Consider the following 20,682-nt stretch of genomic DNA (forward strand, 5'->3'; position numbering starts at 1 on the left):
TTCCCGGCAGCAGAGCAGCCCCATTGGGCTGTCCTGGGGCGTGGGGGATGAGGCACAGCTGAGGCAGCCGGGCTCTGCTGCAGCTCATGGCTCAGAGAGGAGGGGCTGGCGCTGGCCGGGGGGGGGGGGGGGGGGGGGGGGGGGCTCTAAGATCTTCTTGAAGCCTTTTATTCTCCAGGCTGAGCATTCAAAAACTTTATGTGAATGTGAATAAATGTTTTCATGCTGTCAGTGAAAAAGCCAATCTCAATCTCCAGAACGAAGGTTTTAAATGGAATGAAATGTTGGCCCAAAAATGTTAGTCTGTCTCATCTATCAGGACAGATCTGGTCCAAAGGCCACTGGCACTTCTCTTTGGACTCTCGTCTGTGCCTGTGCCAGCTGCTGCCAGCTGGGCTCTGCAGCATGTGAAACCTTTGAAGTTGGCAGAATGGCAGTGCATGGTGATTTCCAGTGGCATCACTGGTGATGGCATCAGGGAATCCCTGGCAGGGCAGACACCCTGGGACAACCCATCTATTTCCACCAGAGCGAGATGCTCTAATCTGTCAGTAGCCTGTGGTTTTTCTCCCTCCACTGCAGCCATCCTAAAGTTACCCCATACCCATGGCTTAGTCATGCCACTGAAGGGAGAAAGACCAGCACCAGGTTGGATGTGGCTCAGAGCAACCTGGTCTGATGAAAGGTGTCCCTGCCCATGGTTGGAATGAGTTGGGCTTTACAGGTCCCTTCCAGCCTAAACCATTCCATGACTCTGTGATGTCCTGGAGAGCTCAGCTCTCCACTTTACTGTCCTCATAGCCAGAGTAACAGGAGACATTTCCACCCAGAGGAGAGGTTTCCCACCCAGAGGAGACCTTCCCTACCTAGAGGAGAAGTTTCCCACCCAGAGGAGATGTTTCCCGCCCAGAGAAGACATTTCCCACCCAGAGGAGATGTTCCCCACCCCGAGGAGAGAGAAGTGCTCACCGATGATGCCGGTGTAGGCCAGCAGGCAGGCGGCGTAGCTGTCCCTGCGGCAGCCGCTGGCAGCCTGAGGGGACGGCTGGCAGTTGAACTGGAACTCTGCGTAGCGCGACCTGACGGAGCCAGAGCACAAACACAGGGCGGAACACGTTTGCAAAATGCTGCTGTAGGTGTTCTTCAAACAGTTGGAACAGATGTCCTTTTACAATCTCCTGCCTACCCCAACAAACCCAGGAGGAGGTTTCAAACAGGTTCTGCAGTCAATGTTTTACAGGCTTCCTCCAGGACTGCAAGATAAGTCCAGTGCTGGAAGAAATGTTTGCTTTCTGTTGTGTGAGGTTGGTTTTTGAGGGAAGAGCTGCTGCCAGGAAGGAAATCAGTCCATGTTGCCATTTTCTATCTTTTGGGTAATAACTTTGCCTAAAGACCCCAGCTTTCATTTTTAGTCTGATTGGATGAATTGCTCTGGTCCAGTTTCTTTCTCTAAAGACTCTAAATGTCACCTCAGATCAAGGGAAATGTCCAGAGGTTCAGACATGAAATGTCCTACCCATGGCCAGGACTGCTGCAGATGCCCATTCTCAGGAGAAGGACTCTCTGGAGCCTGTGGAGCAGGCAAGTCATTCTGCCAACCAGGTATGTGCCACCAAACTCTTCAGGCATGAGTCAGCTCTTGGCACATGGTGGTGTTGGAGATTGTAGGGTATCTGAGGCATCAACACAGGGCTTTCAGGCAGGACACAGCAACAGCTGGAGCCCCAGATCCATCTCAACATTCATTCTGTGGCCAGGCAGGAAGGGATTTCACGTGGCATCTGAGCTGCTTTGGAAACATAAGCAAGCACCAGCACTGACAACACCTGAAGGGAAGGTTCTTTAGGTGACAACCTGCACTGTCTGAGCTGAGAACTGAGAACCTCAAATGTTTACCCTGCCTGGGCAATCTCAGAAAAACTGAGCATGTTTCTCCTCCCAGACATCCTCTCTCTTCCAGACACATTGCTCTTGCTCCTGGTCAATGTCAGCATTCCAGTTTGCACTTTCCAGCCCACTTCTCCCTTACACCCTTCTTTTTTTCTCATCTTTGTTCCCATGTTTGCCCCTTATCAACCCTTTCCTCCTGTAACATGGACAGGCAAAATCTTCTTTCTCAAAACTTGCTGCATTGTTTGGAGATTTAGAGAAGGGAGATAGTGACTGCAGATTTGATATAATCCATATTAGTAGAACCCACCCCTCTGAGCTGGGAAGTTCAAAGGGCTAGAGCTGTGCAGGAGTGACAGGGTGAGACTTGGAGTGCTTCACTCCACTTCTTTATGATTTATTCCTGGCTGTCCTTGTGGATTCTGCACCGCTGGCTTTGACCAGGTCACATGTCAACCTCTTGCTCCCTCTGTGTCTCTAGAGGATATTTTATATTATATATTCAGAGACCAAGGGACCAGATAATTAACAGCTGTGCTGCTTGCAGGAAATAGTTTCCAGTCTCCTGGGGAGTAACACTCTCCCCTTTGAACCTCTTCCTCCCCACTGGGCCCTCTTGTCATGTTAAGGAGAGGGCAGAACCCGTTCATTTGGGATTCCCTGGGTAGCCAAGGGACATCTGAGCAGGGCCTGGTCAGCCCAGGGGCTTTGCATCTCTCAGAGTCTGCTTCTGCACAGTTCAGTCCTTCTCCTGCCTCCATGTTTCTGGAGTGCAGAGTACTGAGGGTATTTGTACTTTCATGCTTCCAAGAGGATGCTGCTGCTCTCACCTTCCTTTGTGAAAATACATAATATTTTTATTGTAATTAAAAGATGCTGTGCTGGTAGGGGATGGCTGCTGGAAGTTCAGCTTAGGAAGTCCCAAACCCCACAGCAATTAGAGACTCAGACAATACAGGGAGGTGTGTCCTACACTTGTTCTTGTGCTCTTCCCCAGGTGTCTGCTCACAGCCCAGCTGTACACAGGGCACTGGGCTGGGCCCCCGTGGTGCTGTTTTGCCTTACATCTCTCACTGCCAGCTGGGCTCTGCTCCCGAGAGCTCTGTGTGCATTAACCTTCTGGAATATCAAAGACTTTTTGAGAAACAGGGAGGGGAAAATAGTGCAGATGAAGGAAAAGCGCTGAAGGGGTTCTGCTCTCAGTGTGCACATGGGATGGGTCTGTGTGTGTGTGACTGGGGGTGGAAGGAAACAGGAGCAAACCAGGCTGGCCACAGACTGTGCTGTGGACCTGGAATGACACTGGGATTCTGAGACTCCTGGTGCACTCACCAAAACATAGAATCACAAATAGTCTGGGTTGGAAAAGACCTAAAAATCATCTCACACAACCCCCTGCCATGGGCAGGGACACCTCCCACTGTCCCAGGCTGCTCCAAGCCCCAATGTCCAGCCTGGCCTTGGGCACTGCCAGGGATCCAGGGGCAGCCACAGCTGCTCTGGGCACCTGTGCCAGGGCCTCACACCCTCACAGCCAGGAATTCCTTCTAAACAGCCCATCTAAATCTACCATCCTTCAGTTTCCAGCCATTCCTCCTTGTCCTGTCATTCCTTGCTCTTGCCCAAAGTCTCCTGCTCTCTTGTAGGCTCATTTTAGGTATTGGAAGGTGCTATAAGATCTCTCCAACACTCAGCCTCACAGTAGAAGGGTGTCTTTTTTATGTATATAGATTAATTTTTCTAATTAAGCAAGCAAGCAAACAAACATGGTTTTAAGGCCTTCACAAGTGCCTGTGGCTGTCAGGATACCTTGGGTGCTCCTTGAGGATGCTCTGGGCTGCGGAAGAGGAGCAGTGAGGGAGATGGATTAGTGAAAGTGGCTGTAAGGACCCCTCCCTCATATTCCTGCTTAGCCTGCACCTTCCTGGAACTGTTCCCATAACAGGTCTTACTCTAGAACCAAAGCAAAAAATCCACAGAAAAGGTCTAAAAAGCTTCAGGGTAATCATCTCACATCCTTTCTGTCTGTGAACAGGTTCTGTGGGATGCATGGACAGGCACGGCCGTGTGGGATGGGGCCCCAGGAGCACCGGCAGTGGCTCAGGGCTGTCACCGGGCCCTGGCCAAGGGAGGGCTCTCCCTGGCATGGGGACAGCCCTGCATGGGAGCCTCACCTGCAGACGTAGTTGTCCCGGCAGGAGTCCAGAGGCGCCAGGCAGTTGGGCTTGTCCTTGGACTCGTAGGAGCAGGCGGGGACGATGGTCTGGCGCCGGCGCTCGGCGCAGGCCGTGTCCTCGCAGGGGCAGAAGAGCAGCTCGTGGGTGTACTCGGGGGGCACGCGGTCGAAGAACTTGCGCAGGGCCTTGTGGCACTTGGATCGGTTACAGGTGTCGGCCCGTGCCAGGCGGCGGATGCAGAAGGAGACGTACTCCGTGCGCAGCCGCTGGCACATCTCGTCCACATTGCAGGCCTTGGCGGCGTCCAGACACCGGTTCACCTGTGTCACCTCATTCTCAGAGCCTGCGGGGTGGTGGGACACGGTGAGGTGGTTCTGTGCTGACCTCCCCACCAGCAGCACTGCCCCTGAGGCCTTCATCCCCCTCTCCCATCCATGGCCACCTGGTGACACCACACGTGAGGTGGTTCTGTGCTGACCTCCCCACCAGCAGCACTGCCCCTGAGGCCTTCATCCCCCTGCTCCCATCCATGGCACCCGGTGACACCACATGTGCTCCAGGAAGGCCATGTTGCTCTGCAGGTCCTGGTAGGACCAAATCCCCTTTCCACACTCATCTTTTCCCAAGAAGTGCCACAGTCACATACCAGAGTGCACCTCCCAGAGCTCACTTCACCAAGCTCGTATCTTTAATAAAATGAATTTTACTTTAATCTGGGCATCTGGTAACACTTTGCTAATGCAGATTAACCAGCCTGAGGCCTGGAAGACAGCAGGCATTAGAAAGTGCATCTACTTATGGCCATGAGTGGATCCATCGAGTGTTGGGACCTCCACTAATGGACCTTCTTGTTTCTGCAAGTTGCTCAAGATCAAAGACTGAGTCTCTGCTACATGGGTGGTCTGCACTAACTCCTGGCACCTCAGGCTCACTGCCTGGACAGGGAGTTTCTCCTGGCCTCTGAAAGGTCATGTCTGGCTTTGGAGCAGCTCTGTTTGTTCACCCCAGGATCTGCCCAGCTAAATGAGACCTATCTGGGTCGCAGTGTGCCCCATCCAGACCAGTCTAAGCCAGTATCCCCCTGTCTCCAGCAGTGACAGTGCCTTCACAGAGTGGGATCAGAGGTACCATCCAGCTTTGTGCCCCTGCGACCTGATGCTGCCTGCATGTGAGTGCACGTGGGTCTCTCCCCACACCCTTTGCAGGGTCACCACTTGCATACATCAGCAAAATCACTCTGCACGTCCACCCTCCTAAACAAGAGGAGAAAGAATGTCCCAGTCTGGGTGGGAGAGCAGAGATGTGCTGTGGGATGCAGGGAAGGAGGAGGAACCCTGCAGTAAGGGGAAAGGTCAGGAAAATAAAGCAAAAACTGTAGTGATGGATGAGAAAAACAGTGTCTTCAGTAGGAAAGTAGGGATCTCATGAGCTTTTGTGCCAACAGCCTTCTCTGTAAAACTAGGGAAAAGGAAGAGGAAAAGGCATTTGTCTAACACTGGATGTAGGGCTGCTTCAAAGGTAGATGGGAGTCTGTTTTATAGAGGAGAAAAATGCTACAAGGTCCCTGGCAGGAATCAGTGGGAACAGCAGAATGTGTCTGATCGGACAGAGAAAACAAAGGTCCTTCAAGCTTGAGAGAGAAAATGAATTTGAAGCTGGTTTTCACCTCTCTGAATTAAAATCATGACCAGCAGCACACCAGAAGGACTTTCTCCCCAGCAGAGAAAGATTTTTCCATTGAGGAAAAATCTCCAGAATGATACATTTCCAATGCAGAGTCAAGCCCTATTTTTGACTGGGAGTTAAAACCAGCCAATCACTGCTGACAAGTGTTAAAACATTGACAATCCCCCTGAGCCCTTCAGAGCTGGCTGCCCTCCTTTGTTTTCATGTCTTTATCAGATGCTCCTTCTCCCAGCATTTATTTTTTCCTTCCTGTTGTCCCCTGTTGCTTACAGTGAGCTGGAAGTCAAATTCCAAGTTTTTCAGTTATTTTATGGTGGGTGAAAGTTTTGCTTGTTGTGATCCCTTCACTAAATAGTTACCTTTAAAACCCAGAGATGAATGTTGTCAGAGCATTGGTTTATGCTGGGAAGCTGCCAGCTAACGTGTAGGAAACAGTTACTTGGAAGGGTTTCATTACCCATTCAGCCAATAAATCACAGGGAACATGTTGGATTTTCTCCTCTTCCCACGCAACACCAGCAGATGTGCTTTTTAAATCACTGCTACGATTAGAGTGGAGGGATATGGTTCCATTTGTACAGTTTTATAGTGGCCATATATTGTTTATATAAAATTTAGTTTAATATACCTGTTGTTCAATTGGCCTATGGTCACAGGGGTGTCTTATGTTTCAACAAGTTATTGGGATTTCTTTTTGGTAGATTTGAAAGAGGGTCCTTTGGCAGTGTTGACCATATGACCTTGGACACTGGACAGGCAGAGGGCAGCATGTTGTAAGTTATGTAATAGAAGATATTGATTAGTATGAATAAGGACAAAAAGGCTAAGAAATTCCATGTCCCTAAGTGGATGCCAAGTCCTGTGAAGAATCCCTGCTGCTCTGGGCCCATTTGCTTTGCTGCACAACTATTTCAATTTGCTTTAAAAACCTGAGAGTGTTAACCCCGCATAAAATCCCCAACCCTTGATTTCCCCATGCTCTGAAGCTTTCTGGGACTCAGCAGAAGGGGAAAAATTCCAGTAAAGAAAACCACGATCCAGCAAAAAATTCCCTGTCCATGCACCAATCTGCCAGATTGGTGTATGGACAGGGAATTTTTTGCTGTAAGAGCGAGGTCAGGGAGCACCTCCCATCCCCTCTGCTCCCCTTGTCCAGGGCTGATGGGTTAGTTTGCTGCAGGACATTTTCACCCAGCAAATGCCTGGCCATGATGGGGACTGCAGACGTTGTCCAGCTGCAGGGACATGCTGCTCCTTCCTCACTTGGGTGCACTCCAGCTGTGCACGTCACCCCAGAGCAGGGCACACATTTGGAAAAGCTGTTTGGGCACATCTGCCAGAGACACAGGAGGAGCACATTACCTGCTCCCAGACAGGTAGTTTGGTAAAGTACCCACTTTTGGAAAGCTTCCCCTCAGCTGTGGAGCACAGGCTGGTTGTGGTGGCAGCTGTGCCCTTGGTGACGGATGGGTTATTGGCGGCCACACCGACCTTTGAACTGCTGAGCCCTCGGGGAGTTAAAAGGTGTCAGGCTGTTCTGCTCAGCCATTAACAGGGTTAGATGTACAGCAGAACACGGCTCTGGGTCCTGAGGTTGCCCTCAGGGCAGGTGGTTAAAGGCTGTGGCTGGGATCAACACACAGGTTATCGCCCTCTTTTCCTGCAGTTTGATACTTGACTGGTGTGGAAGCACCTTCTCAAACCTAACAATGCCCAAGCAGCTCCTGTCTGCATGGAACAGATCATCCACCTGCTATGGAGAATGAGTGTGCCTGGGATGGGTCATTGGAAGGGGTCTTTGTACCATATCCCTGTCCCAGTCCTTCATGGTACAGACATGAAACAGCCCAAAGACAAAAATCACAAGCAGTTTTTCCCAGAACATATAACAGTTTAGCAAAGGAATCAGAGGCACCTCCTTGGAAAAAACAACCGCTAGACCTGAAGCATGCAATGCTCACAAGGAGCACAAAGGATGTCCCTGTCTGCAGCCCTTGAGCCCCAGCCAGGGCCCTCTCTGTCTGCACAGAGGTGTCAGAGCATTTCCCACCCACCTACCTGCAGTGATGGAGGCCAGCCGGACGTAATCAAAGCCCCTGATGAACGGCTCGTAAGGGGAGCTCTCCAGGACATTCATGCCTGGGGAGAAGAGAGAAGCTGGTGAGAAGGCAGATGAGGCTCCTGAGGGATGGCTGAGATGCACAAGGTTCAACATCTGCAGTGAAAAATTGTTTGGTGGGTGCAAGGGAACTATGCTCTAAAGGCCATGAGTAAATGGACACTCAGAGCCAGGGGAACAGGTGTGTGGACACATCCTTGGAAAAGGGAATAGAATGGAACTGGCTTTAAAAATGTATCTCCATTTTGGAGTGGGGCAGCCTGTCAGGAACTGTTGAGTTCTGTAGCTCAAGCTCTGGGGCACACGGCAGGGATTGCCAGAGAGGACACCAGACTAGCACAGGCTCCTGCTCATGGGCAGAGCTCAAATCACCAGCTCCCTACACACACAGGGTTTCCATCACCATTATTGCAGTTTCTTCTATGTCCCTCCCTGGGTCAAAGGTCCTCACCTCTTTTTAGGACACAGATAGGGCTGTGCACAGGATTATGTGGGTGATGACACACTCCATCTTTACTGTCACCTCTCCCTTTCTCCTTGCCAACAGCCTTTTCTCACTTAGCACAAAGCTAATGACCCACAGCTCCCGCAGAAACTTCCTCTCGTTTTTAAGTCTCTGTGAGCCTCATTTTATTCAACTGGTGCTTCCCTTTCATCTGTGCAATGGTCTGTAATGCCCCATCATCCTGATGGATACCATGGAATATTACTGAAGCAAACAGCTCAGTATCTGTTGGTTTTTTTATTAGACATTTAGATGGATGTGGACAGCAGCAGCAGATGTACTGGCTGGGATAAAAGGACTATCCAACCTCATGCTCTGGGCATGGGCTGACCTCCAGCTGCAGCCAGAGGCAGCAAGAAATGGCTCCCAGTGTCCACAGCCCTGTGCAATCACCAGAGCACATTACAAGGCAGCTTTACACCTTCATTGAAATATCTTGTATCATTACTGACTAGAGAGGGGCCCATTTGTATTTTCCAGCATAGCAGTTTTATGTCCTGATGATAAAGCACCTTATCAGAGAGTTGTTATCTGGTTGTCATCATGTTATTGTGTCTCTAAGTGGGAAGGTGGCTAAACACAGCGCGCTCAAGAGAAGCTGAGTAAATAGTGTGCTTTGTAAATTCCCTGAGCACGCACTTCCACAATTGTTTTTGCAAGAGAGCTTCTAGGAAGCTTTTTGCAGCCTCTTGGGTATGTCTGATTGAGAACAAAGCTCTACATGGACCGTGTGGATTGGCTTCCTTTCTCAGTCAATTAAACATGTGTAAGGACTCTGAAACATGGGACTGCTACAAAATATATCTCCCTGGGGAAATTAAGGCAAGGAAATCAAAAGTTTGGTGTGCGAATCTGCATTGCAAATGAAGTCAGTTGTTTGAAAAAGTGTGGGGCTCAGGACATGACAGGGAGAAGAGGAGTAGAGCTGTTGTCAGCTCTACTGACAGCCCTCTCCTAGTCATTCCCAAGGTGGAAGTCCCAAGGCACTGGGCAGGGAGTCCCTCCAGCACCCAACTGCTGTTCTGCATCTGGAGACCCAGAGTCGCCCCTGCCTGCTCTCAGCACTCCTTGACAGCCTCTCTCTTCTCTTCCTTCTAGAGGAAGGTGTCTCTCCCTGCCCATGGCAGGGGCTTGGAACTTCCAGGGTCTTTCAGGTCCCTTCCAACATAAACCATTGTGTGTCCCAGAGCTGGAAACCCTCATGACAGCACTGCCCTACACAGCCATGTCACAGGTGACCCATTTCCAAGTTTGAGCCACGAAGGTGAGCTCGGAAGGAGCTGTGACACCACCCACTGAGATAATGGGGAAACTGGATTGCCACCTCTTCCCCAAACTTCCCTTCAATGGAAACAAATCTGGCACATAATTATGGGAAAGGCCAGATACTGGAGGGTGCTGAGGTCTTGTATTTGCCCAGTCAGTTCATAGCACAATGCTCTGTACCCTGCAAGTTGTGGCACCTGGAAGTTTCCCAGGAATTTGATCAACCAGTTTCCCTCTTGGCAAGCCTGTGCACTGCAGAGTCCATCCTCTTTGTTTTGCTTGGCCTTTTGGTCTGTGGTTTCACCCCTGCACTTTTCCTTTCAGGTTTCATCCAGCAGTGTTTTATTAATCTACTTCACAGCCCATGGCTGGAAGGGTCTGTTTTATTCCCCATTTTAATTTTCATGGTGCATAAAATACTCACCAGCCTGACAAGGAAGAATTATGGTCACTGAGGTGCAATTTTATGGTGACTCCTAAAAAACGTCAAAATCCAAACTTATTGAATACTGGCTCTGGGAACACTTTAAGTTCCAACTTGATGTCACCAGCCCCAAATCTTCACTAACACAAAGACACTGGTACACTTGAGACATTCTAAGAGTGATTTTTTTGAAGCTCATGCTGTTTTTCCTCAATGCCTGTGTTTTATGTTGTGTTTCTATAAAATCTACAGTGTTTATGGTCTTGGTTAACATACTTAGATACAAAATATGCTGTGCATTTCTCCAGCAAAAGATCGCAATGTATATTGGGAATGTCATAAAAGAGAGGTTGGGTTAAAAAAAAAAAGGAAGGAGGCATCTCAGATTTTCAGTAGTGCTTCCTCCAAAATGTCAATACCATGGGGATCAATAGGATCATCAAATCTCTTGAGTTGGAAAGGCCTCACAGGGACCCTCAAATCCAATTCCTGGCCCTACCGGACACCTCAGTAATCCCACCCTGTGCCTGAGAGTGTTATTCAAACGCCCCTGGAGCTCTGGCTGCCTTTGGACCGTGCCCATTTTATGGGGAGCCTGAGCAGTGTCTGACCACCCTCCAGGGGAAGAGCCTTTCCTGATATCCAACCTAACACCCTCCAACACAGCTTCATGCTGCTCCCTCCAAGATCAGCATGTCTTGAGACAGAGCAGGATCATACCGGGGTATTCTGCAGCAACCTCAGAGCTGGGGAGCTCTGTAGAACAGCCCGTGAGCAATTCCCTTTTATGAAGATGATCAGAAAGGAGCGCCCCGTCCCACTGACCTTCCATCAGCGTGTGGTGGATGCTCCAGTAGACACTGAGGCAGTGCTTCTCCTTCTTCATGCCGCGCTTGCACTTGCAGCCGTAGAGCTGGCTGGAGAGCAGGGCGCTGACGGTGCTGCGGCACTGGCTCTTGGCATCAGGGCCCAGCTTGTTGGCGGGAGGGGACGGTCAGGGCCACGGAGCAGCCCCACGGGAAACCGCCCATGTCTCCTGCAGTCTCCTTCTTCTGGGGGACCCAGAGAAGGTGTGGGTGCCCCATTCCTGGGAGTGTTCAGGGCCAGGCTGGATGGAGCTCTGAGCGACTGGGATCGTGGAAGGTGTCCCTGCCCATGGCAGAGGGGTGGAACCAGATGAGCTTTGAGGTCCTTTCCAACCCAAATAATTCCATGGTTCTATGACAGGATCAGCCTGGCAGCAGGATTATGAGACAGAAACTTGACCAGTTCCTAGTGGTTGATTTTTCCTTCTTGGAGAACAAAAATATTTTCAAATCCTTTCTTTCCCAGCTCTCTATCTCATTTCTGCCCTCCAAAGTTAACAGTAGCCCAGTGTTACAGAGACCCTGGCCTCTGCTCCTTGAATATGGTTTAACTGTGCCTACACCTTCCTGGAGCTATAAATGGCTCTGTGTGGGTGTTTTGACATGTAGTCAGCCCACATATATCCCAGGAGTTGGCCCTTGTTCACTGTCACTATCTCCCCAGGACTCCCACTGTTTCTGTCTTGGCTTTTTCCAAGCTTTTGTAAATTGTCTTCAAAGTTCCTTTACCAACACAAAATGCTGTGTTCTCCGTTTGGAGAGGAGAGTCCAAAGCATGGGAGGAAGATGGTATTGCTACACATACACCAATAAATTAGCTCATCAGGGCTCAGTGGTGCTGTGCCTCAGTGCCAGGAGCAGACCAATCCTGTGTTATTTATTGCTCTTCCTCACTAAAGCAGGCTGGACACATCCAGGCTGGCTCCTGGGATGTGCTCAGCCCAAGGCTCGTGGCTGCACCGCTGCTCCTGGCAAAGGGCAGGGTCAGCCATGCTCAGATGTGGTTGTGTGGCACCCAGGTGGCACAGAGGGGACTGGTGTGATGGTCTGGGGCATTTGACATAGGTCAGGCAGCACTCCTCCATGGCTTGGGAGAGTGAGGAAGAGGCAAACCTGGTTTATGGAAGGGGAGAATCAGTTCCAGTGCCCGTACAGTAATCCTGCTGTGCTATCAAAACAGAAACTGCTGTCATGACCTTGAAGGAGAAGTTCTCCAATACTTCCCAAAGGAAGTCTCTGTCTCTAACATAATTTGTCTTCCCTTTGGGTAGGAACCAGAAGGGGAAGGACAGAAAAGGCCATCTGCTTTTTGACTCCCTCCAGTGTCTGCTTCAGGTGAGACCCAGCTTGGGCAATATTAGAAAATCCTGCTTCCTAAGAAAAATGTGAGTCCCTGATCTCCATCTTTGAGGGCTTCATGAAATCCCTACTTTCTCCAAGACTGTACAGATCTCTTCATAAAGTCCCCTTTTATGCCTTCCAACTGCTACCTCTCCTTACTTTCTGTACCTCCCAGTTGAGCACTTGAGCCCAGGGTATCCATTTCTGTTCCCTCAGCAGTCACAGTGTGTTTGCTAAGAAGGAGCTGCCTCTGTTGCTCTTGATTAGAGTAGAAAGTAGCAGCTGGAGTTCAGACACTTCAATTATGTTTATTACAAACTTTGGGTGAACCCACTAGGAGGTTTCCTCCTGAAGTATCCCAGTGGAATCTCAAATGAAAAACCTTTCATCTAACTGCAGACTATTTCAAAGTGCCTCATGGCCAATGTCAAGCTTTCAGGTATTTCAAATCTCACACTATCTCAAATTTGAGTTCTCCTACCCCTGATTTATTCATAGACCTAGTTTATTTAGCACTCAGGGCTTGTTTGGATCTGCCAAACGTGGAGAGAGAAATTATTTCCAACATGTGGGAAACTCTGCCTTGGGCTGTCATATACTGAAGAACTTCGAACACAGGGAACCAGTTTCCTTGAAATATCATTTGGGCAATTTGCACATTCACTGAGATCCATAAAATGAGCTAGAGAACATATTTGAGCAGAATCCATAGGAATAAAGGAAAAAATACTTCACTTATTTTAGTCTGGCTTTTTCCAAAGGGTCTCCTCTGAATGAGGATAAAGCCCAGCAGGCTGTATTCCAGAAGAGATGACTTTGTCAGTGTCCTGTCAGCTGCTAGAAAAGTAGGTTAAAATAGAAATTATGACCTTCCTTCCCTTTCTCTGCTACATGAATTGCAGAAGATACTCCCCAGGATGGTTATAAACACAACCAGCCTGTAAAAGCTGTAAAACACTTTGGGATCTCACTTTAATAAATCAAGCAGATTGACCATTTGAGAAATTTTCCTGCAAAAATTTAAGTAAATATATCCTCAAACCAAGCCTTGCTTCATAGAACAAAGGCCAGGGGTGAATATTTACAGTCCAAACCCACAGCATAAAACACATCCATTCAGACTTTATGACAGAGGTGCTTGAAGCCACTTGGAGTGTCATGAATGACCTGTTCCGTAATTGTGTCACTTAAAAACCAAATCATTCAGGGGCTTTTATTGTTAGCAGTGTCTTTGCAACTGAGACAACATAACACCACGTTTTTCTCCTCACACTGCCCCTGAGAGAGTAATTTTATGCAACATTAAGACAGCACCTCTTAGGGAAAAAGATAAATCTCCATGACTTATAAAATTGATAGTGCTTCCTAACAGGCAGGGATAAGAGAAATATTAGGTCTTCTCTCCCAAAGATGGAGTAGCCTTTCTGGTTTTGCCTGCAAAAATAGCTCCTGGCAGGCTCTGTGCCACGGGATTTTCCTCCTCCTTGGCTAACCAGGGACTTGGGATATGCACGGAGCTCTGTGTGGCTTGGGCTTTCTGAGTCTCTGCTTTTCTAATAGCAGCCCTTCCAGCTCCCTCTGCTCCCTTTAAAAAGCCATTTGTCTGGAGTTTTATTTCTCACTCCCTGCTAATTTCATGCTGTTTACGGTGGGCAGATGGAGTAATGAGTTTATTTTCACATCCTGTTTGTAGCAGTGCTCCACATCTGTTTCTGCTCACTCTTATCTCAGTGCCATTCACCCAGAGCTACTCCTCCAGTGTGGGAGTAAGAGAAAATCCTGTCTCTTCCCATTTTAACAGACCCTCAGCTCCTCTCAGATAGGTGTCTCAAAGTGCACTGTGCTGACCAAGCATGTCTGACTCTCCTCCAAGGACATAATTTCCTTTCTCAAGGAAGTGCAGCTGTGTCTGGGGTACAGAAGTGTGAAGGTGATTCTGTGAGGGCTGGAGATAGTGAATAAAATGCCTGGAGAGCACCAACGTGGAGTCCTGTCACTCGCCCTTCCTTACTCAACTTGGGCTTTAGATGTTTTAGCAGGAACCACACCGGTTCCACCAGGGGCCTTGGGATACATCTCCCTTCCCTCCCCTCCAGTTCATACATGAAATCAGTGGGAATCTTTTTACATTCCTCATTGGAGGGGCTGGAGAATGTCTGGAAAAGCGCAACGTAGCTGGGGAAGGGTCTACACAGTAATGCTGTCTTATGAAGAGCAGCTCCGGGAGCTGGGAAAGGGGCTCAGTCTGGAGAAAGGGGGATCAGGGATGTCTTGAAGAAATATTCCTAGTATTTCCCAACTATCCATAAACCAACAGTCATGCATGAATGGGCCCAGGTGGCTAATGCAGGTGGCCCCTGCTAAACCTTGTTTAAACTGTGCTTTCATGTCATGATTTTATAGCCAAATGCTCAGGATCACTCAAGGAACGAACTCTTGTACACAGCTCAAATTTCATTTCCCATTTGCTGCTGAAATAGCTGCAGAGCAGCCCCAGTGAATAGCTCTGCCATACCTATGCCTCTTCCCCCAGCTTGTTGGAGAACAGCCCTCCTACGAGATCCCACACGCCTTGTCCAGAACTCAGAGCTGTCACCTGGGTTTTGTAGAGCCCAGAAACCTCCTCTGGGACGCTGTTCTCCATGCAAGGGGAAGTTTCCTTCCCTTCCACCTGTCTAGCCCTGATCTCAGTGCAGGTTCCATGCTCCAACACCTCTCTGAGGGCTGCCCCAGTGTTTCCTGTGTTAACTCAGAGCAGCTCACCTGAGGAGGACACCACCACTCCTTGCTGACAGTCCTCTGTGGACTTTGATGGTTTTACCAACATAGCACGCACATAATGGAATCCCACACTACAAATGGATCTTGTCCTAGTGGTCCTTCCCAGCCAGCACTGGGGTGGTGGAATTCCCTGAGAACATCTCAGGAAAGCAGGGTCTGAGGGTGTTAAAGCAATACTGGAAAGTTCAGGCCAGTAATGTGCTGCGTGTCCTGATCCGGCATTAAAAATGTGCTGCCTGATCCTTTGTTCCTCCAGCTCTGACCCTTCACTCCTTCCCTCCACGTTATGAGCAATCTTTTGTCTGTATTTGATCTCTGCCTCCACACAGGACTTTACAGGCACTGAGGAGATACAAACAACCACAGCAACACCCACTGAATATTTCCTTCTGCTCTGATGGCTGATCCATGTCGGAGATAACCACTCACTGTACGGACTCAAACCCAAAGAAAACATTTCTCTCATCTGCCTGGCTGTTTATCACAGATTTATACATGACACCCAGATACCATGACAAGTTGTATCATGTCTCCATTACCCTTAAGGAGAACAGAATTCATCATGAAAGCCCTCATGATGACTTGGGGTAAAGTCTCCCTAGATATCATTGCTCCCCTACACTAACACATCCTTTTTGACAAGGCTTCAGCCTTTGTTTTCTGAAGATGCCTCTGGAATGCCCCATCCTGCTGGACTGACTCAGCCAGACTAACCACCAAATCAGATATAAACAATATTCTTATGAAAGGGGGATGAAATTCAGACCATCACACTCAGTGCATGACCTGGTTGCAAATAGTTGTGTACCTATTTTAAATAAGTTTAATCCATTAGACCAGGCTTAAAACTTTTGTGGATACATGAAGTCCCAAAGTGGGTAGGTTATTCTGAAATACTGGGAATCTGAAACACAGATCACACAAGCTGCAAGTTTTGGCAGAGAAAATGATCCGTGACATTCATTCCTTGCTGAAATCTGGGGACACCATGATATTGGTGTATTGGAAAGCTTCAGTCCCTGATTGCTGCTGGAACAGAGGCTCTTCTCCCACTCCCAAAGCTAGGCAGTCATACCAGACAGGGTGGTTGGGGTTTGTGATCACCAGGGTCTCAACACAGGCGCATTGTATCCCACAGTTATCCCATCCTGTTGGATAACTGGTGGTCTCTGGATATCAGCTCCTTGTATGCCAGGGTGAGAGAACATCTAGCAAGAGACCAGTAAGGACAACTGAGGTCTCAAGGGCCAGAGATGATCTTTAAGTACTTACAGTAGATATATAAGACCTCAAATTCCACCTAAATTTGACTTTAAAATGTCACACATGTCCCTGTTCACACATGTCCCTGTTCACCTGAAAGATGATGGTGAGAAAGAAGTTTGTTCCCTTGTCTTTCTGTGGCTTCAAGTCTAATATTTGACCTGCACAAAGAATCGTAGAACCATTTAGGTTGGAGAAGCCCTTTCAGGTCCCCAAGTTCAACCATTCCCCCTGCACTGCTGATGTGCCCAAGTGCCACATCTACAGGGCTTTGAAACCTCATCATTAAACCCTTTGCATCTTCTCCTCTTACAAGCAAAAATTCTTCTCATGTTGCAGTTGATGCTTGTCTGCCACTAAAGCAGCATTCAGGAGTCATCAGCCACAGTCTGAAGTAACTGAGCTCCTCAAATATCACTTGATTTTTGTGCACGTATCTTTATTTCTCTGTTTGTGTATCAAGATCAGCTCAGCTTCCCAGTCCAGATTTGGATAAGCAAGGCAGCCTAATACTCATCTTTCTGAGCCAAATTTCAGCTAACAACACCCAATGCCTTAAAGGCAGTCTGCTTAAGTCCAGCAGAGTGAGATCCAGATCTTTCTCAGTGCCTGTAATGGTTTTATACACATATAGAATTAAATATCTGAGATGTTTTTAACTCCCTTAGCTCCACTTTGCTTCAAATCATTTGACTGAAGAGTTCTGGCATTCACCAACTCCTCAAAATCTTGCAAAGTCCTATAAATTAACTGTGCACTGATGTAAAAAATGACCACTTCTGGAAGCCCATATGTGCCACATAAAGGTTTATTGTTTCCTACAGGGTAACTTAATATGAGAGTGTCTAATAATGCAGTCTCAGTGCCATGGATGGTCCCACAGGTCCACCACAGCTGACCCAGCCTCGTTGGTTTTTGTCTCCAAGGTAGAAACTCCTGACACGTTTCACACAAACCTATTTCTTCCATCCCTGTGTGCATTGGTGGCCACTGCAATGGATTTTCATATCTCACAGATTCTGTAGAATCTCTCAGGGCTGTAGCACTGACACTGCTATTTCTTGCACCTGTGCACTGTGCTCTCAGTGGCAGAAAGCTCTGGTCTGGATTGATATGCAGCTCCCAAGCCTCCTGCCAGTGGCACTGTTAAAAGCTTTCTGCAGTGCCTTTTCCTTTGCCATGGCTCCCAGAAGTTTATTCCCAATGATGTTTGAGATGAGAGAAATCTCTTCCACCAGATTTCCATGGCCTGTGCAGTTTCCCACCAACACTCAGGAATGATGCTCAAACACTCCCAGGACAGCAGTGCCTGCTCTCAGCTCTTGTTTTCCTGGTTTACACTGCTCAAACTGCATGGATGCAGCTGGAAAATTAAAGCTGAACACCCTCCTGTCTTCTCACATGTGAATGAGCTATTTCTTTAGCAACAGTGAAACTGGGGTCAATTTTTTTTTGAGATCGATTTCCCCTACCTGAATATTTTTCTTTAACAACTCCTGCAGCAAAGGCATCCCTCTGTACAGGAAGGTGCTTTTTGCAGAGTTGTTGAGAAAACAATTCCACCAAAGTGCACAGGAGTTCTGTCACACTGTCCTGAGTCATTCACAGAGGAATTTACTGGCCAGGTGGTTGATCTTGAGGTGAAATATTCAAGATCAGGTTGGACAGGGCTCTGAGCAGTGTGATCTAGTGCAAGATGTCCCTGCTCATTGCAGGGGGTTGAACAGACGACCTTTAAAGATCTCTTCAGAACCCAAATTATTCTCTAATTCTCTGGCACAGCTTGCCCAAACTCAGGTGCTTGCTTTCCTCTCTTTGGCTGGCAAAACTCCCTGTCCATCCTGGCACTCCTGTTTCACTTGGAATCTTGAATAACAGCCCAGAAAGAACAGAGCTCATTTAATTCCAGGAGCCAAACCCTGCAAATCTTTCTTAGCTGTCAAAGCAGCATTTCTGTATTCACATGGCTTTAGCCAGAGTCTGTGTATACGTCAATTCACTTACACTTTCTCCCAAATACCCCACATTTCTGATTTCAAATTAGATTTCTTTTGCCATGCCCTATTTTTTGACCCTTCTGGTGCCCTCTCCCCTACCCCCCAGTCTATGTGGACTGCAATGTCCTTATTTCCTTCAAACAATTCTTGCATTTTCCTGTAAAAAATCTTAGGAGCAAGTTAAAAACCTGAGGGAAATTTTTATAAGGAACATGTCCCATCAGGGGCATTGGAAATGCAGACTTACAAAGTCTTCCTAGTCAGGGCAATTTGCAAAGACCCAAGAGGGGCAGATCACAGGATGAAGAAACACCCCATCTCCAGCTATTGTCTTCCAAATACCTCCCTTGCTACACACAGGAAAACATTTTCTCTGAATATTCCTACTGAGTTGTTTGGGATCTAATCTCCATCTGAGGGACTTGTGCTTCTTTCCTGCTGCTCCCAGGGGCAGGCATATTGCAGTGACTTCTATTTTGAAAAACTGTTTTCAGTGTTTGCAGATAATCCCAACCCTTCCCTTAACTTCTGCCTCATGAGCAGAGCAGCATTTCTGGAGGCTGAAGCACTGAGGGTTCAGGATCTGACAGCACAGATTTCTATGCCCTGCTCACCAGTGCTATTAAAGACATCTCAACACTGTTTTATTTTCTCCTTTTCCCCTGGTCTACACTTCCTTGCAGTGTATCCCTTTCCAGATGCCATCCAGTCATTCACATCCTTTTTCCCACTCACAAGGGTCTCTCCATCTGCTGTAGTCTCTGGTTGCAGCCAGTTCCCAGGGAGGAGTTGTTGACCACAAAAGAGATGGTGGAGCGAGGCTGAGGGTGAGGAGAGGGATGGTTCTGCTGGTGATCCACTGCTGCACAGCTGCTGACACATAAACTGGGAACAGAAGGGCGCTGGCATCCCTGCCATGGGTTCTCCCTCTCTGGCATAACCAAGAACAAGACCTTGAACTTCTGTTGTGGCACAGGTCAGAACATGTGATGGGTGATGAGAGGGGCAACAGCTCCAAGGAGACAAAGTAATTTGAGGATATGGACCCTTTTGGGCAAGACCTTCAGAATGACATCCAGGCTGCTTCTGTCATGTCCCACCACACTCTCCACAGAATAAGAGATTTTCCCCTCCAAATTCTGCTTTAAAATCCATTTCTCCTCATGCCACAGAATTGCTTACACAGAAATACATTCTCCCAGGGGCTGCTGGACCCTGTCAGAGAGTCTGTGTATGTGAGCTACTAGAGGTGGTAGAAAAGTCACATCTTTATCTTTCCAACTCTTAAGAAGAATGAGATCGCAAAGGAGTGGAAAAAGAAAGAAGCAGGCAAAAGAACCAGATGAATTATGGATCAACCTCATGGATAACACTGTCCAGGAAAGCAGGTGTGACATGGGATTTGACCTCTCCAAGACACTGGGCACAGGTCCAAGAGTGAGTGGCCTCTGAGCACTCACAGCCAAGTGGGTGCTCATGAACACAGAGCTCCAAAACCAGAAAAGGCACATTTTCAGACTCAGTGGTGTTTGAGAGTCTCTCCTGAGTCTGGTACTGTTCAATATTCCCATAATGGCTCCAGTGATGGAATAGAGAACAGATTTCTGTAATTTGTGGCTGACAGAAGATGAGGAGGGGGTCACAAGCAATGGGCAAGACAAGACTGGAATTCAGAATTATCTTGGTCTCTTCAAGGCAGTGTATGAAATCAGGAGGATGACACTGACTAGAAGCAAAAGTGGCACTGGGAGATGTGAGTGTGAAAGGACAGGAGGGAAAAGCAAAGCTAGGAAATAGAAGCAAGGGAGATATGGCCGTGGGGAGAGAGGTGGTCACAGGCTGAACAGGGAAAAGAAGCAGGATGAAAAACAGAAAACATGTGGTTGGGAGCATAAGTAGTATGTATTTATCACAGGAAGCAATTATTCTGCACTTCTCAGCCCCAGTAAGGCTTCAGCTGGAGTTTGGGTCATCTTTTGATAGGACAACATATGTTAAGGAAGATGACAAGATCCCAGAGGAATTTTATTAAAATTATAAATGGTTTGCAGGCTGAGGTGAGGATGAAAGAAAAGGATTTGTGTAGTTTAGGATGAAGGCTGTGAAGAAACAAGATCAGAGCACTCAAATACACAAACAAGACATTTTAGATGTGTACAGTGATAGATATCCCTCCACTGTTGTGAGACATGAGATGAGATGTAATTCTGAATAAATGTGCAGCAAGGGAGATTTAGATCAATATTAAGAAAAATGTTACATGGGAAGTTAAAAAGTGGAACAGATTATGGAGAGTCTGTTTAATCCCCAGCAGTGGAATTGTTTACAAAAGCACCTGTCAGAAGCAACTCTTGCATCCTCCCTTCC

At 48.0% G+C, this 20,682-nt stretch overlaps 1 protein-coding gene across 2 annotated transcripts in view; it reads right to left on the reverse strand.

Moving 5' to 3' along the window:
• Positions 1–11,044, reverse strand: part of LOC102040983 (GDNF family receptor alpha-4) — an 18,600-nt gene extending 7,556 nt beyond the window's left edge. For both annotated transcript variants that reach the window (XR_004082626.1, XM_031064197.1), the window contains exons 1-4: positions 10,893–11,044; positions 7,812–7,892; positions 4,065–4,410; positions 970–1,079 (exon numbers count right to left, since the gene is read on the reverse strand). Coding sequence is in view for 1 of the 2 variants with exons in the window: in XM_031064197.1 (XP_030920057.1) it covers positions 970–1,079; positions 4,065–4,410; positions 7,812–7,892; positions 10,893–10,953 (598 nt within the window). In the remaining variant the exon portion in view is untranslated. The remainder of the gene's footprint in view (positions 1–969; positions 1,080–4,064; positions 4,411–7,811; positions 7,893–10,892) is intronic.
• Between the last annotated feature and the right edge of the window lie 9,638 nt (positions 11,045–20,682).

Source organism: Geospiza fortis, unplaced genomic scaffold (genome assembly GCF_000277835.1).
Source record: "Geospiza fortis unplaced genomic scaffold, GeoFor_1.0 scaffold236, whole genome shotgun sequence".
Taxonomy (NCBI): domain Eukaryota; kingdom Metazoa; phylum Chordata; class Aves; order Passeriformes; family Thraupidae; genus Geospiza; species Geospiza fortis.